Below are 18,939 nucleotides of genomic sequence, written 5' to 3' on the forward strand. Positions count from 1 at the left end.
ATGCAGTGAATCCCATCCCAATCTCCCCTCCCCACTTATCAATAGCAGCTGATGTGATCAATTGAGGGCTATTCTCCTGTCCCTTGGGAAGCAGCTGACTGATGGTCCTATTTCCTCTCATGAGAAATCTCAGACAGAAGCAGGACCTCTGCCACAATTTCTTGTTGCACTGGAGATCACTCACAAATGAGGAGTGGGACTGTCCACCAACTGCTTCCTGATTGAAATTGGAACAAATCTGTCAATCACAGTAGCTGCCTTCCAGTAAGTGAGGCTTGGGAGACTAAATGAGGGGCTACATAGGAATCATGTATAACAGTCACAATTGTGTAACCTTAGGTTACCTGTTCACAACTGCAATAGAGGATTTTGGACTTTATGAAGCCAGGAAAATTTTCTCTTCATATTTGGTCTTGTGTAGGATTTGCAAAAATGATATTTTTTTTGTAAAAATATCCTGCTTTCTGTGCAGAAAAATGAGCTCCCCCAGAAAACAAGTTTTCTGCATAGAAAACAGTTAACAAAAACAAAACCCGAAACAAACCTGCACATTTTTCCTTGCAGAATAATTCCTCTGAAACACTTTGAGATGTTTGAATATGGAGAAAATACTGTGAAGGAACATTCTTTTTTTCCACAGTGGGAAGAAAGCAATAATAATTATTCATCCCCATATGCAAAGATGAAATAGTTGAGGTTTTATATCCCTGCTATGTGGTGAGGGCTTGTTCTCCATAGGAATGTATCTACATAAAGTACATTAATTCTGAGATGAAAGCACACTGTGAAAATGCGTGAGGAGAAAATCATGCAGTGCAAAGTACTATTGTTCACTGTTTCAGCCAGCCAGCCAAACAGCCACAATCTCTTCTACAATATTCCATTCTATTTCCACACCTCCTGTTTTCCATCTTTCCCACAGAATCCTCACTTTTCATTACGTTGCTTTTGCAGGGAGTTCCCTCCTTTTTGGGCACTTCTGCAAAACTTGGAATTCTTCCATATTGGCAGACACTTCCTTTTTACACATGCAAAATGTGATGTTTTAGTTACATAAGCAATAACACAAGTGCCTGTGGATTTGGAGCTATTGTAGTTGTATCATCTCTTGAATACATGAGTCCAGATAGTCTCTTGAATGCTTCTATCTGTGGTTAAATCTTCCATCTACAGAATATTATATCTGTATTCTTGTAAAAAAGATTTAAAAAGGAATGCTTGTTTAATTGGGCCAAAAAATAATTATTAATCTCAGCTAGAGGAGACTCAAGAAAGCCAGCATGGTGTACTGTTTGAGCCTTAGAACAGAACTCTAGAAACCAGAGTTCAAATTCTGGTTTGGCCATGGAAAGCCACCGGGTGACCTTGGTCAAGTCACACTCGCATAGCATCAGAAGATGGCAAACCCCTTCTGAAGAACCTTGCCAAGAAAACCCTGTGATAGATTCACCTTAGGTTTACTTGAAAACACACAACTTGAAGACACACAACAAACAAAGAATAGACTCAATGCATCTGTAAAACCTATAAGTGTTGATTTACTAGATATTCAGTTCACTGAGTTGACTTCAACTGGGACTAACAATTAGATTTATGTCTTACTCACAATTCTACTTGACCCCTGAAACAATGAATTTACAGAATGTTCTGTTTTTTATTAACTTGTGTTGCTCCCAAAGGAATTTACTATTTCTTTTCAGTGTATCTTTGGGGTCAGTCACACCTCCTTTTTTGAACAAAGAGATTCTCATCGCCACACTGATTCAGAACCAATTCCAAATCGGTTCAGTGTTACCACTATGTTTACTGCAATTGAATCTCTATGTGCCATTTTAACCCTGTTGCCATTCACATTTGCCACTGTATTGATTTGAATGGAGGCATCTCCATTTCCAGGAGTGATGCAGTATGATCTGAACTGATTCAATAGCATGGTCACACTATCAAAGATGTGGATTGTTGTGGCTCTTAAAAAAAGAAGCACTAAGGGGTCTGGTTTTTGCACCAGTTTAAATGGGCTTTTCAGCTGTCCCCTTGTAAACTGCACCAAGTGCAGTCAGGGCAAGTATTAACTTAATGTAAATAAATCAGTTCCACATCGGTTTATTTCCATAGTGTAATGAGGCCTTAGGCGGCTGCCACACTACAGTATTAATGCAGTTTGACACTGGTTTAACTGTCATAGTTCCATCCTATGGAATCCTGGGGTTTGTAGTTTGATGTAGCAGCAAAAGCCACAGCTCTGATAGGAGAAGCTAAATATTTGACAAAACTACAAGTCATAGAATTCCATAGTGTTGAGCTATGGCAGTTAAACTGCATTAATTCTGCAATGTAGATGCAGCCTTAAAATTGCACTGAAAATAGCTGATGGATTGTTTCCATATGCATGCTCAACCAGGGCTGGCTCTTCCACCAGGTAGAAGGTGGTGGCTGCCTCAAGCAGTAAATGGTGGAAGTGGTGGTGAAATGCTGGAGTCAGAAATGACTTTAAGACCCACAACAACAAAATATAAGAGAGGCATTTCCTCTTTAATTCTGTACTGAAGTTAGAATGGCAGAAACAGTTAGTAAATTGCTGACACAGCAGACCTTCTGGTATTCAAGTAACTGAGAATACTGTGGTCTGACGTCACTGCTAAACACCAAACCTCCTCCCCACTGCATTGTGTTTCTTAATGGATTTTTCTAATTTCCCTTACAGCAAAAAGAGGGCAGTGAAGGCTGTATAATTCCATAAGAATGTAATGTTAAGGAGAACTGGGGGGATTTTACAAGCTAAAAGCAGCAGTCAAAAATAGCTTCTAACAATATAATCTGCCTCAGTGTAGCCATTATGATGATATGACTCTGATCAAAAACAACTAGTGGGAACTTAATACACTTGACTATTTTTATAGGGTTCTTTGTTGGTTCAGGCTGTTTTTCTTCAAGATACTACTCAGAAGAGACACATCTTCTCCATGATAGAAAAGTGATCTAAGAAAGAAATTACACACCTTCATGTTGAATTCAGCTTCTCCAAAGAACAGCCAGGGCCTTGTCTGCACTGCAAAAATGAAGCAGTTTGACACTACTTAAACTGTCATGGCTCAGTGCTATGTAATTCTGGCATTAGTAGTTTTTGAAATATTTAGTCCACCATGTCAGCGAGCTCTGGTGTCATGCCAAACTACAAATCCCAGAATTCCACAGCACTGAGCTATAGCAGTTAAAATGGTGGCAAACTGCATTATTTCTGCAGTGCAGATACAGCATACTGAGGAGCACCAGACATGGGGTTTATAAGCTTTTTGATTCGGGGGACTCTATCCAGTGTTTGCTGTTATTTTTAAATGGTGAGATGTTTCTCGTTATCTATTTCCCTTAAGGTTTATGCATTATTACTACTTGCTTAAACAGCCACATGAAAAATTGTTTTTAAAATGTAATGTATTATAAAACATAATGAGTGGCACTTTTTCAGTAATTATGATGTTGTAAGTCTGCCTTACAATACCACAATTCACTTTGATGGCTGTGGTCCATGCAATGACCCAAAATTCCCCTGAAATCTACATTTCCAGCATCAACCCCTGCCACCATAATCATTATTTCTCTGTTGTTGGAGAGTGGGGGCTATGTAGAAATGCATCCAGTTTTCTACTTATAGCAAAAAGACACATCCTTGCTCAACTCCCTGCTCTCAGGTAACATGGAAATAGCCATGCTGTGGGGAGGGCTGTGCTGTCAAAATGTAGGTTCTGGTGAAGATGTAGCTACAGAAAAGCAACTACGTTTCTGTCATTAGATCTCCTAATGCAGGATCTTGGCTTCTGATCCATCACTTTTTTAAAACAAAACCTGGAGCAGGAGATGTAAAGCTCCACATGGATGAAATAATGACACCTCTATCCCTAATTCCACCCAACTTGCCATTTAAACTGCAGCCATCCTCCTCCAACATGTTATTTGATCCCCCCCCCCAAAAAAAAACCCAGGAGTTTAGTGCTTTAAAACATGGATGCATATTTTAAATGAATGGAATGCAGAGTATGCAGGAGTGATGGTGCATTTACTAAGGCTTTTTGGTAATGTGCTAACATTATTTTATTACTGAAGGGTTTCACACTGAGTTCTTCCCCCTGGCCCTCCATACAGTACAAATACATTGATTCTTCATCCCAAACCATCTGCACTTCCCACTTTGTTTGGCAAGAACTCACAGCAGGGCATTAAGAGTGGAGGCTGGAACAGGCTATGACTCACCGTAATGGCGGGTGCAGCAAAAGCCAGACTGAGCAACATCAAGAAAGGAACAGCCTCTTGGGAAGGTTCAATGTATGGCATACTCAAACTCCTGTCATAGCAGCTGAATCCAGAGTGAACTGGCTTGAAGACATCCGTAAGCTCGAGGAAATAGAGGCTAACAACAGAAGATGCCAGTATGGGTAACTGAAATGGAAATATGAGAAGGAGTTGTCAAGAGCAAGGCATACACTTTGTGCTTGATCTGCATCACATGAATGTTTGGGTCTGAAGTCTATTGTTAGTCCCAACTAGAATAGACACATTAGCCCAATGGAATTTACTTACACTGGATGCATCTACTCTGTAGAAATAATGCAGTTTGACACCATTTTAATTGCCATTGCTCCATCCTACAGAATCTTGGGATTTATAGTTTTGTAAGGCACCAGCATTCTTTGGCAGGGAAGGCTAAATACCTTGCAAGACTCCAAATCCCCGGATTCCATAGGAAGGAGCTATAGTAGTTAAAGTGGTGTAAAACTGCATTGTTCTTACAGTATAGATGCAGCCATTGACTCATGATTCTTCAGTTGATCTGCTCTTCTGGAATAAGATTCAGGTCTTTGAATCTTTCAAAAAACCAGTGGCTAATTTCAGCAGCTGTAGAAAGAAACAGCATGAAGACACACAAGCAACACAGCTTTACAGCCTTATAAACTTTTATCCACTGGACTTTGCAATGTCAACATTTTCTTTAAAATAATTCTGTAAGGATAGATATAGCCTTTTTCCAAATATAAAACTATTAAAATGTAAAGTGACTCTTCACAAAACAATTTAATGGCTATAAAAATTACATTTGCCAAGTTCTTAAAATTAAGCAATTTAAAAATTTAATTAAATAAATTGAATCTGAAACGTGCTGTGGATGTTCACTTGAAAGTATGTGAGTTTTAACATGACTCAGTATCCCTTCTTTGTTTTGATTCAAAACAGCTACTAAACAATAAAATCAGTGTATATGGACTACCAAATACTACTTGTAGTCAGCAATCAAATGCAGGCAAAATCAAACATTTATAATGACTGCATAATTAGTATCAATCCTGTCAAATGCAGAAAAAAGTGCCAATCACAAAGACAATGCTAATTATCAAATATGTTAATAAAATCTCATCAGGAATCCAAGACAGGCATGGAATAGTCAAAAAGACTGAAGCTCAAAGCATCCACATCCAGTTTAAAAACAAAAAAAGAGCAGTGGAAGATGAATATAAACACACAAATGGATGGGGCTAAATTTAAAAGTAAATTTGCTCAACATGAATGGTTGATGTATTTCCATAAAAATGTACAGAAGATTGTAACCAATAGTAATGACTCAGATGTCGATGTCTCTTCTTTACCACTGCCACTTTTAAAAATCATTTCCCATTGATCCAAGTTAAAAGTAGATAGAGTTGCCCAAGTGAAAACTGGAGAGGGTTCTTGTTCCTTTAATAGTTGTGCTGAAAAGGGAAATTCAGCAGGTGTTGCTTGTTACTTGGTTGCATGACAAGCACCTGCTGAACTCCCCTGTTCTTCACAAGCATTAGAGAGCCAGGGTGGTATAGTGGTTTCTGTGTTGGATCATAACTTTGGAGACCAGGATTCGAATGCCCAGTTTGGAAATCCACTGGGTGACCTTGGGCAAGTCACACTTTTTCAGCCTCAGAAGATGGCCAAGGCAAACCCCCTCTGAAGAAACTTTCCAAGAAAACCCTGTGATAGGTTCACCATAAATTGGAAATGACCTGAAGGCACATAACAACAGATGACAACACAAACATTGAAGGTACAAGAGCCAGCTTTAGTTTTTACACTGGCAACCCGAATTACCATACCCGCGTATGCTTAAAATTGTACTCTAATCTTCAGTTCCAATAGCTTTAGGCAGGATCTACTGCTTATCAGAAATGACCAAAGCACACTGTAGGGTTTCTCCTGTCTTCTCCCTCTTGAGAACCCATGTTCCAGTCAGCTCTTGAAACCTAACAGGAGTCACCTCTAATCTGACAAGAAAAGCTATTGCCTGAGAAATGGGAAACCTCAGATGTTATTGATTTCTATCTTGGCTTTCCCCCATGCAGCACCAAGGTGTCTTAAACATAGATTAAAATAGAATACTGCTAAAAATATAGTATTAATTTTTTTAAAAAAAAATGTAATGACTAAAGATAGCTGAATTTAAAGGAAACTGACTTAAACAGCATATTTGAGATTAACTGAAAGAAAGAAGTTGGCAGCATGAGATTTCGTACACGGCAGTCTACATCCTCAAATGCTTATGGTGGAGCATCTGAGGAAGTAGACTGAAGTCTATGAAACCTCATGCTGCCAACTTCTTGCTTTCTGTTGTTGTTATTATTATTACTATTAAACTTTATTTCTAAAGCGCTGTTCATGCTACAAGATCTCTCTACATGGCTGTACCTATGAATTAAATAGCATATAAAAAGGCCTTTAAAATAGTTTTTAAAACCACTGAAAGCATAATGAATAATAATAAAAAGGAACATGAACCACCATTCATTAAAAGACTCTTGCAAAAGAATTCCTTAGGGCCCTATCACACTAGATGGTTATAGAGATATATTCCACTTTAACTGTCATGGCAAAAAAAAAAAATCTTGTGGAATTCTGGGTTTTGTAGTTTAGTGAGGCCCAAGAGCTATCTGGCTGAGAATTGTAAATACTCTTCCTTCAAATGCAAATCACAGGATTTGATAGGATGTTAAAGTGGAATATAGCACTATTGCTGTGTAGTGTGATTAGGCTTGCCATATCCTGCCTGGGGGCGGGTCCGCACGGTCCCGGCCCGGTTTGGCCCCGCCCCTGGGATTCCCCCCCCCCCAGCGAGGCCCTGGGGGTGGCTCTGCGGCCGTGGAGCCTCACAAGGCTTCTCTGGGGCTTGGGAGATGCTGTCTCCCAGGCCCCAGAGAGGCCTTGGAAGACTCCGTGGTTGGAGCTCCAGCTGCGGGGTCCTCCAAGGCCTCCGTGAGGCCAGGGAGGAGGAGGAGGCCACTTGCCATCGCGGCGATCGCCGCAATGAGGAGCGGCCCCCGTGCTCCTTCCTGGCCTGGGAGCAGGCCGAGGCTTCCTCTTAAGCCGGGGAGGAGAAGGAGGCCACTTGCCACTGCGGCAATTGCCGCGATGACAGGCGGCCCCCACACTCCCTGGGAGCAGGCCGAGGCTTCCTCCCAAGCCGGGGAGGAGAAGGAGGACAAGGTTTTAAAATCTAGGACTTTTTTTAAAAAAATTCCTGGCCAGGAAATTAAAAAAAGAAAAGAAAAAAGGTCCTACATTTTAAAACCTTGTCCTACATTTGACCCGGTTTGGAGGTCCTCAGCTATGGCTGAGGTGTGATAGGATTCTTAGTGAAAAACCTATGTAACTAAAGACCACTGTCTACCAGTGGAGGGGGAGCAGAGTGTAGATGGAGATACACAGTCTTGGAGAAGCCATTGAGAAGGCCCTTCCTCATATCTTCACCAAATGTCTCTTAGGATGCATCTGCAGTGTAGAAATAATCCAGTTTGACAACTCTTTAACTGCCATGGTTCAATGCAGTGGAATTCTGGGAACTGTAGTTTTGTGAGACATTTAGCCTTCTCTGTCAGAGAGTTCTGGTGCCACAACAAACTACAGTTCCTAGAATTCTGTAGCATTGACCCATGTCAGTTAAATTGGTATCAAGATGGATTATTTCTGCAGTGTGGAATTGGCCAGCTTTATATGGGGAATACAGTCAGCCCTTCTTATACACAGATTTTTATACATGGATTCAAGCATACACGGTTTGAAAATGTTCAAAAAAAATATAAATTTCAAATATCAAAGCTTGATTTTCCTTTTTTTTTATAAGGGACACCATTTTGCTATGTCATTATATTGAATGGGACTTGAGCATCCACGGATTTTGTTATACATGGGGGATCTTGGAACCAAACCCCAGCATATAACAAGTGTCCACTGTATAGGCTAGAATCCTGTTGCTTTACCCAACTAGAGCAAATCCATTAATATCAGTTGTTAAATGGCAAGACAATACTGTACACAGACAAATCCAACTGAATTAATAAAATTGACACTAATGGTAGGATTTAGAGCATTTCCCACAGATAGTCTATATGCTGTAGAACAGTGATTTTCAACCTTTGGTCCTCCAGGCATTTTGGACTTCAGCTCCCAGAATCCCTTCTCATTGGGCAAGCTGGCTGGGCTTCTGGGAGGTGAAGTCCAAAACATTTGACAGGTCCAAGGTGGAGAACCACTGCTTTCTGCATTTGTGTAGCTTTTTAAACATTGTCTCCATGAGGATGTGCAGTGGCACACACAGGAAACCTGCAAAACATGGACATTTTGGAATCCCATGTAAGTCAAACACAGCAAGTCTATCCCACTGTGCTCTCCCATAGCTACAATAATTTGGTATTTTTAATTAAAAAAAATACTGACTCATACACTGTGGTTGTCTTAGCATAACAGATCTGTAATGCTAAAAGGTTTTGAAGTACTGTGGGGAGGTTTTGTTGAATATAGAATGCACCTAGATGAGTCACTTCAAATCTATTCCCACATGACATTTTCCAGAGTTTAGAAAATTACATTATTATTATTTAATGAGAACTCCCAGAGTCTCCCGGCTACTATGGCATGTTAGCGGGGGGATTCTGGGAATTCTTTTTTTTTAAATGGAAGAAACTGAAAATGCTGCCATTTCCCACTATCTCAATCCTTTCCTGAAGAATGCACACACACCGCTAACATACATGCAACATCACACTGAAGAACTGTTGATGTAGCATGGTCCAACATGCTGGGAGGATACTTTCTAATGGTAAATAAACATCCATCACATCATGTTTGAGCCTTATGTATCATGGCAGCTGCACAAATCTGCATGCAGATGGTCATATGAAAAAAATGAAAACACACTGATTCAGACCTTTTGATCTTTCCAGCCTAATGTTGTCCTGCCTAGTTATACTGCTAGCAATGCATGTGATCTATGTGCATCTCAGCAAGGTCCTAGATCCAAAGGAGCATAGAGACATGGTAGGAAATACTGTACAGAGTTTTGTAAGAGCTTCATCCTGTCAGGAGAGACAGGACAGGATTAGACTGACCAATGCCTGATTCAGGGTAAATCACCTTCGTATCAGAAAAGTCTGGTGTTGTGTTCCAGTTCAATTTTACTGAGGGCACAACAGTTACAGATATGTTGCTCAGTTCCTTCCTAAATGGCACATCTACTTTTACTTATACATATTGCAGAAAATAGAACTGCCTGGTTCCCAGGCAATCAGCCAGTCCCATCATTTCTCAGGATACACCATTCCATGCCTCCTGCCTCTGGTTTTAGTTCTCCAACTATCAATGTACATTCAGTGGACACTATGTATACTGAAGTTTTCTCTTGTTGTAAAGATCTTCTGCAAACCAGGTCTTTTGATATCTCCCTCTTGTGAGTGAATGGGCCACTTTGGCTATGGAAGGACCCATGCTTGCCAAATCCATACTTGCCAAATTATTAGACTGTAACAGCTTTCTTAACTTTATACTATCTGGATGTTTTAAACACAAAGAAGATGGCTAATGGTCAGGTTTTCTAGGATTTGAATAAATATATTGTTTTATTTATTTTATTTATCACCTGTCTTTTTTCTAAAGGGGCCCAAATCATCTGAAGGGTACAAGATTGGGGAAGGATGGTATATAGGACACTTCAAAGGTTTAGAGGTTGGGGGATATTTTGTCACAGATGTGGAGAGCCTATAGCCCTTCAGGTGTTGCTGGACTATAATTTTTATCATTTTAAGCCATTAAGAAACCTGGATTAGATTAACAGGAGTTGGATTCAAACATCATTTGGAGATTTCTGCTCCTGCTCTATCACATTACAGGCCATAATGATGCCAGCAATAATAATCTATGCTGGGTTGCATCCAGACTTGTTTTAGTAGAAGTCTGCTCCCATTGCAACTCTCTATGCCATATACTGGTCAGTGGTGGTGAAACTGAGTCCTTGGAATCCAATATAGTCTTTTAGGATTTCACCCTGGGATTCCTCAGATAGTTATACCCCTTCCACATTTAGTGCCAGCTTTGCCTGGTTTTCTCCTCTCCATTGTCCATGGAGTGTATCCCAAGGCCCGGTAACCAGCAACAAGAACTTTAAGCCAAAATACACTGATATTTTTGGCTGTGCTATTTTGCTTTACCCACTGTCCACCATTGGAATGAAGTCTCTGAGAATGTCTCTGAACTTTAATTTGACCCTCAGGCTGACACAGGTTTACTAACATAAGTCACTCTGGCACATAAATCTCACATACATCTCTCTACTTCCCTGGCTCTGAGGAAGGGGAAAAACAAGAACCAATTAGGCCTTTTCATGATACTGAATATCATGAAAGATTCCACAACACCTGCCTGAGGGCTCATCTACACTTGCCAGAATACTCTGGGTTGTTCCTGACCCAAATTCACCTGTTCCCTCCACACTCTGGAGGAACACTGGGCAGCTGTCTGCACATGTGCCCCTGCTGCCACCTGGCACCACTGCTGCTGGCACCAGTCTCTGCCTCTGAGATTAAATGAGATGCCCAGCACCATTTACATGGCTGACACCTCACTGTGATCTCAGAGGGAATGACTTGTCCCAGCAGTATTGGTGCCGGGCAGTACAGTGGGGCACCTGTGCAAAGAAACAACAACAACAAACCACCCAGTGTTGACCTGGAATGCTTCGGGTTTTCCTGGAAAATCTGGAGCAAAAGGTAAATCGTTTAAAACCATTTTAAAGCAGAGATGAGGTGAATTCAGTGCCTCACTTCATGAAGATAGTCTACACTCAAACTGGGGCTTTGGTGTTGCAAGGTGATAATGCTCCATCCACTCCACGCATTGACCTGGTATTGCAGAAAATGGCACCATGAAGGCAGGGGGAAATAGTTTAAATGGCCGGTGTCAACATGCCCTGAGAATGTTGGTTATTCCTTTCACACAAATATGGATATAATCTAGTATTTGCTAACCTGATAAAAAACTTATTTTCATGGCTTTCTTCTACTATAAGATACTTTGTTTTTTTTTAAATAACCAAAAATAACACACACACACACACACACACACATGCAAACAAGCGGGGAAAAAAACACCCAAAAAACCAAAAACCTAAATGTACTATATGTTCAACAGCCTAAAAGTTACAAGTAGATATTTGAACATATGAATATGTATTTGGCGTGTTGCTTGTGGACAGCCAGAGTTTTGCAATTACAGGAATTAACTTCAAATACCTTGAATATGTCAGAAATAATTAGATGGGATAATGTGCATTGCATTAATTGCAAAGCAGACATTCTTTTTTTGGTTTCATACTAGAATTTTAAGGACTCCGACAAATCAGCCAAGTGGGCTAATATTAGTTGGTTGATGGAGAGATGGTTTAAACAATTAACTTTGCTCCTTTTTGAAATACATAGCTGAGAAATAAATAGAACTTTGGCCCAATGGGATCATGGGAAAGGCGTTAATTGGTTTCTAAACATATAGGGTAGAAATGAATAAGAATATGATTCTAAAACTCATTTCCTGGGAATAAGCTTCATTGAAAATACTGCCCCTTACTTCCAAATGGATGTATTTGAAAATGATCAATATAACTAATAAGCTTCCTTTGCCCCAGAATTGTCAGTGTTCCTTTTATCTTTATACATAGGTGCCAGTAAATATAGGACAAGGCTCATTATGCTAGGCACTAGGAAACCTAGGGCCAAAAGAGAGGGCCCTAAAGGGGCAGCTTGATGCCGCCCCTTTCATTGCTGGATTGGGAAGCAGCAGCCACATGCCATTGTCCCGATCCGGTGTTTTTCTGGTGCAAAAAGAAAGCTTTCCACCGCTGCCATGGCTTTTTGGCGCTCCTGTGGCATGCGGCATCTAAAGAAATTTCTTCCACTTCTCCCAGTTGGAGAGAGAGAGACAGGCAGCACATGTAGATTTTATGTCTGGTTAAGTGGACTTTCATATATAGAAACCAGCTTTAGGAGCTTCTGTAACCAAAGTGCAGGGTTTTCTCTCCTGTCCTATTTTGGATGTAGTTCTTGAAACAATAAATTCAAATTCCTCTTTTTATCTTACCATGAACATCCAGAGTAGTTACTCTTGTTTTATACCCATAAATGCATAGCACTAGTCCATTGTACTCTGTTAAAATAAACACAAAACATTCTTATAGATAAAAAAACCCAATAAAGATAGAACATACTGTATATACTCATGTATAACTCTAGAAATTTTAGTAAAAAATTGACCCGAAAAAACCCGAGTTGACTTATACATGGGTCAATATAGGTATTGTAAGTACTGTACGTTAACACTTATTTTTCAAAAAGGAACCATTCCCTGGTGAAAGACAAAAATGTAATCTGCCCTGGAATCACTGACCCGCTCTATTCTTTCATCCATCCAGCCTTTATATTGAGCACAAATAATTATGCCTGCTAGAATTTTGTAAGTTCTTTGGTATTATTTTCCTTTGCATCATCCTTTAGAACCTTTGTTACATGCTCCTAGATTTTATCCTCGACCTATCCACGGGTCATATCAAAATCCATAATTTTGACTCCTAAACTTGCCCTTGACTTATACATGAGGTTGACTTATAGTCAAATATATACGGTACTCATTGGCCATGGACTCTCTGCTGCTGGGTGGAGAAATGGAAATGTTGGTGTTGGGCTGAAAGGAAGTATTCTGGAGGGGGATATGGCTGACTGGCTAGCACTGTAAACAAGAATGTTTAATACTGCAATACAGGGTATCACTGCCATGATAACAATGGGCATGATTCTGCACAGCAAGGTAGAATTACAGCTATTCAGAATAAATTCTTTGTACATAAGTCCTATCAGTAAGTAGCACTGAACACAAGGGGTGTTATGTGTAAACATGTACAAGATTACACTGTCAGGAGCTATTTCCCAAAGCAACAATCACATGGATTTCATTCATTCTCTCTCTCTCTCTGTACACATCTACTTTGTGTGCAAAATTTACCACGAACCTACTAGTATGATAAACAGAACTTTCTGTTGGTATACTAAAAGCTTCATGGTAAATTTTGCATTGAATATCTAAGTGGGGATTTGATCCTGGATTGCCCCAGTCCTGCAGCGCACACTGTCAAGCCCTACATAATTTCCAAGTCATAACAGACACATGGCCTAGGGTGTCCATTATCTGGTCAGCCATTTTGCCATGCCAAGCATGGTGACCCTAGATATCTGGATGGATCTGGCCTGCAGACTGGTGAATAGGGAAATCCAGTCATAGGGAGGTAGTTGGGGCATTTTCTCCTTCATCCAGACATACTTTTCTGGCTGACTGAGTTCTACAGAACTGAAGGTGTTCATTTGTTGGAAGAAGGCAATTTGATTTTCTTGGGGGATTTGTACAAGGGTGTGTGTACTGTTTTGGCAGGCTTGGTGATGGAAAGGAACTAAGCAGATGCTTGTCCTTGCCTGTGGCATGTAGTTAGGGGAGAAGATATCAGATCATTGTACACCTTTGCTCCTCTTTGTGGTGAACAGTTGGACTCCATGGGATATGGGGCCAGAGGGCTTGTAAAAGAGTCTGCCCTTGGGGCTGACCTGAGGGCTTACTCTCACTTACAAAGTAGCAGGGCTTGGGAGGGAGCCCTCCAGGTTGGCCTTGCAAAATGACCATCTGAGTTAGCAACCAATCTCTTTGGACTGCCCTTAAGGTCTGGTGTTTTGCCCAAGGGTGGTTGGAGAGGTGTCACAGGTTGACATCTGTGCCTCAGTTAAAACCATACCAAGTTGCTCCCCGCTTCATTTCCTGCACTTTCAAGTCTCAAACTTTTAAAAAGGTTTTAGGTGAATAAAGGTGGCCCCTGCTTAACCCCCAAATATTGTGTCTAGTCACATTATTTTATGGTTGGTCAACAGTTCAGGACATAGCCCTTACACTGGAAATTCTGCCTCCCACACTGATGTCACAGAGTAAAGATGTTTCCTTTCTGCTCTAATTTGATGTGCTCTTTCTCTTTTATGACCTAATCTTTTACCAAGCATTGTTACTTTTGTTTTGATTGCACTGATTTGTTCTACTGAAGTGAATTAGAAATTATATACCAACTGGAGTGCTTGTTGGAGAAAAGGGGATTATTCAGTTTAGAAATAAACAATTTTAATTAAAAGAACATTGCTGAGTCCTGATTACCACCAAGTGGGCCAGCTCAGAAGACATGTTCAAAGAATGACAGGGTACTTTCTGGTGAAGGACATAACTTCATCTAATAATGTTTGTTGATGTTTTTCCTCCCTCTCCAGCTGGAGGTGCTTAAATAATAGATCCAGCTGGCTGTGCTGTGACACAAAGCTGTAATGTGCAAATAATGAATTACAAGTAACAGTTACTTACAATGATTTAGCCCCCCCCCTTTTATTTAGTATTGTGGCCCTGATTCAAAAGTAAAATACAACTGGTCCTCTGTATCTATCCAGGGATGCAGTGGCTTAGTGGTTAAGATGCCAATGCTGATGACTGGAAGACCAGAAGGTTGGCAGTTTGAGGCCTGAATGCTGCATAATGGGGTGAGCTTCTACCAACCTAGCAGTTCGAAAGCATGCAAATGCAAGTAGATACATAGGTACTACATCGGTGGAAAGGTAACAGCATTTGGTGCAGTCATGACCACCGGAGTAGTCTCTGGACAAAGCTGGCTCTTCGGCTTAGTAACAGAGATAAGCACCAGTCTTACAGTCAGTAATGACTAGACATTCATGTTGAAGGACTACCTTTATCTTTACTTATCTATCCACACATTCTATCCAAAGATTCAAGCACCCACGACTTGAAAATATTAAACAAAGTATACGTTCCACATGGGAAGGTTTGATTTTGTGATTTTGTATAAGGGACACCATGTCACAACACCACGGTATTTCATGGGACTTGATCATCCACTGATTTTGGTATCCATGGTTGTGTCTTGGAAGCAAACCAAAGGCTCATTGTACACAGAAACTACATCATAGATTTTTTGTGGGTGTGCAACAAGGAATTTTTCATGCCATTTAGTGGCTGACACCCTTCAGTCTTCCAGGTGTTTTTGGACTTCAACTCCCAGAAGCCCCAGCCAGCTTACCCAACAGTGAGGAATTCTAGAAGATGAAGTGCAAAAGACCTGGAGGACCAAAGTTTGGTAAAAAATGCTTTAAAGGGTATTTTCAGGCCTTTTAGGGGACATTTGGGGCAGACTTCTTCAAGGTTTATATAACATTTTTATCAATATGAAATGTAGTAAATGAAAAAATAATAAAAGGCAATGAGCAAGATAGCAAGTTACCTCAAAATGGCAACATTAGTGGCAACCACATCTTTTGCAGCAGAAGGAGGCTTTGCAATGGCTTACTTTCCCTTAAAAGGCTTATTTAAACTAAAAAGTAACTTCCCAAGCTCTGTAGAAAGTATCATGGGGCACTCAAACTGCCAACCCCCAAGGCCCCTGGTTATTTTTGCCTATTCACTTCTGCTCTCACCATGTGTATTTGAGGGAGAAGAAGGGAGAGGGCAAAATATATGCTTCCACTCACTCTGTATCACCACCTTTCTCCATCCCCCACCTACAGCAGGGATGGGAATCGTGCAGACCATAGGCTGCAGGTGACCTTAAGTGGGTCCCCTCCACCTGTTCATGATTCCTTCCAAGACCCCTGGGCATCCAATGATCTCCATTCCTTTGCCCAGAAATGTGAATTTCTGATCCTGAAAGCTGGAGAACAACAATTCTCCTCTAGAGTAGTGTGCCCCCCCCCCATACATTATTCTTGGAAAACATCAACCACCCCACACCAAACCCCCACAAAACCCTGGAATTCTTTCCCCCATGTCCTTGTAGAGAGGTTGGTGTAGCCTCTGGAGATCCTAGGACTGGGAAAATACCCTCTCTGTAGCTTGTTCCCTGACACTCAGCATCAAATTGTCCGTATCAATCTACCACTTCAAAAAGACTCTTATCTCATCATTCTGGTGGAAGTAAATCTGCCTTTTAGTTTTCTCTGTTTGATTTTAAAAAATACTTTAAAAATACGTCTCAAGGCTAGAATTAAGCTGTACTCTACATGGCAGGGGAGAGGCAATTTCATGTCCATAAAACACTGTTTCTGTTTCCCTTCACAGAAATGTCATTGGCTTGGCAGTTATAGGGGAATATTGGATGGGAGCTTCCTTTTTAATGCTATTTTATGAAGGCATCTAGCAGACAGGAGGACGCTGATGTATAGAAAGCAACATTTTCACTGAACTAACTTTAAGAATAGTTTTTAAAATGTACTTTCCAGGTTTACATCTTTAATGAGATTCTAGATTTAAAAGCACAGAACAAATCCCCAAGTGAAAACACAAAATACATTCCATGACACAATTTATTGTGGACAAATTATGAATTCTTGATGTAGTTTTGAATTTACGAGATGTTTTAAGTGCATAAGGGAAAACAGACAAACACTGCCTGGTAGACTAAGGCCAAGCTCGGGTTTAATACAGAGCTGTGAAGTGTAATCCCAAATCCAAATGGCTGGCTCTAGCTGCTTTCATGCTGAATGTTTTAATGGTCTGGATCACAAGCCAAAGAGTTTCCTCGAAAAAATATTGAGGCTTCTAAAGTCCTATTCACCTGTAGCACATTTCTTTAATGTGTTTGTCAGTCTTGCCCCTCAGTCAAAGTCAAAGAGGTGGGCTTCATTCCTTATGTCAAATTGGTTTTGGGGGTATTCTTTTGGGGGGTCTTATTTTTGGACATCACACTGACTTACAGGCAATGGATGCCTTCAGTGTTCATTGTGACATCAGTAAGGTCCCCTTCTCAGGAGAAATGTTTCATCCTTCACATTGTGCTTGTGATGTATTATTTGCTAAACATATGCCTAATATAATTATTATTTGTTTATATAGTGCCATAAGTTTATCTGGCGCTTTACAGATACAATAAATTTAAAACATCAAATCCTGCCAGAGGCATACAATCTGAGGAATAATGAAATATAAAACTATACAGTAATTATAATAAATTATGCTGGTAAAATACATTAGTATAAAAGCAACTAATACATGTAATCAAATATAAAATTATAGAAAGAGTATTAAAATAAAGTTTCAAATGCTTTATTTCCTTTAATAAGCTCAGGTTGGCATATATTTTCTTCACAACCACCCTGGGTCTGGCCCAAAATCTCCCAGTCAATTTTGTGGCTCAATGGGCCCTAGAAATATGGAACACTGAAGTCCTATTCCAACCCTCTGACCACTACATTACGGTGCTCTTGTAAGGTACTAAAAAGCCTAAGCCAGTAGCACAGCAACAGAACTCACAAACAGAAAGCCTGGTTGCTCTAGCATACAATTCTATCGGTGATTGGAAATGAAAGAAAGCTACTGACTGACAACCAAAATAAATCAGGTGACCTGAACATTGATCTTGTTGAATGTACATGACAACCCTCCTAGACCTTGTGTCGCACTACAGGGAACTTATCCATGGGACAAAGCACTTACAAAACGAAATGGTTCATTTTGTTTTCGGAGTAGTACTATCACCTAATCTCTGGCTGACCTGCACTGCATAAATAATGCAGCTTGACACTGCTTTAACTCCATCCTATGGAATCCTGGGATTTGTAATTTGTGGTGGCACCAGAGCTTTCTGACAGAGAAAAGTTAACTTTCTCACAAAACCCCAGATCCCAGAAATCCATAGCATTGAGCCTTGGCAGTTAAAGTGATGTCAAGCTGCATTATTTCTGCAGTGCAGATTGTGCTCAGGTCTTCTGCCTCTAGGCCATCTGTCTGCCTTAGAATATAACTGCTAGCTTCTTTGGAGTATGCTTATGCCTCTATCTCTAATGAATACTAACAGTTCTAAACTCTGAAGATACTTGGAAAGCAGGAAATAAAGTTGCAAACCTGCTTTCTGAGTACTCCTGATGCCCAGGTATGATGTCAGAACAAAACCCCACCCCTCCTCTCATATTATTCACTGCATTCACTGCTGATGGTCCAATGAGTCCATTTCTGGACCTGGGGGTATAGTTACAATTGACACTGTGCTAGAAGCTTTATGAAATTTGATGTCGCACAAAGAAGCAAGCAACTTAAAATGGGAGGTGCAGGGCTCCTAGTCTTTCAACATTTTCAAGTAAGATGTGTCTTGTTTGTGGTCAATGGAATAGAAGATAGAGAAGTGTAAATTCAATTTCTAGTCTCAGCCAGAACATACTTTTTGAATCAATGAGACACCTATGTCAACACTTATATAAATGCCATTGATTCAATCAGTCTACTCTAGTCTGGATTAACAATTTGATTCAGGATAGAATTTGAACTAAAATACCAAAAATAAATAGTTTTATTGAAAAGTAATGGGCAACAGAAAATATTTAGATGGGCAATATTTGTAGACAAATCAATGAACAGGCTATTTAGGGATGTGCTTAAAAGAGTTTTGATTGGCTGGCAGAACTGAGATAATGCTCAGTCTCATCTAGTACAGTGTCTGCAAATCTGAAGGAAAATATTTTATAAACTCAAAGAGGTTCAAACACCATACAGAGTGAAACCCATTTGCCGCTTAACCCAAGACAA

General features: G+C 40.3%; 1 protein-coding gene across 1 annotated transcript in view; it reads right to left on the minus strand.

The window, feature by feature from the left end:
* The window catches only part of PLPPR4 (phospholipid phosphatase related 4), a 61,926-nt gene that overhangs the window by 19,957 nt on the left and 23,030 nt on the right, over nt 1-18,939 (minus strand). Inside the window, exon 2 of the mRNA XM_042464333.1 lies at nt 4,249-4,434. Within this exon, the coding sequence (XP_042320267.1) occupies nt 4,249-4,434 (186 nt within the window). The remainder of the gene's footprint in view (nt 1-4,248; nt 4,435-18,939) is intronic.

Source organism: Sceloporus undulatus, chromosome 4 (genome assembly GCF_019175285.1).
Source record: "Sceloporus undulatus isolate JIND9_A2432 ecotype Alabama chromosome 4, SceUnd_v1.1, whole genome shotgun sequence".
Lineage (NCBI taxonomy): Eukaryota > Metazoa > Chordata > Lepidosauria > Squamata > Phrynosomatidae > Sceloporus > Sceloporus undulatus.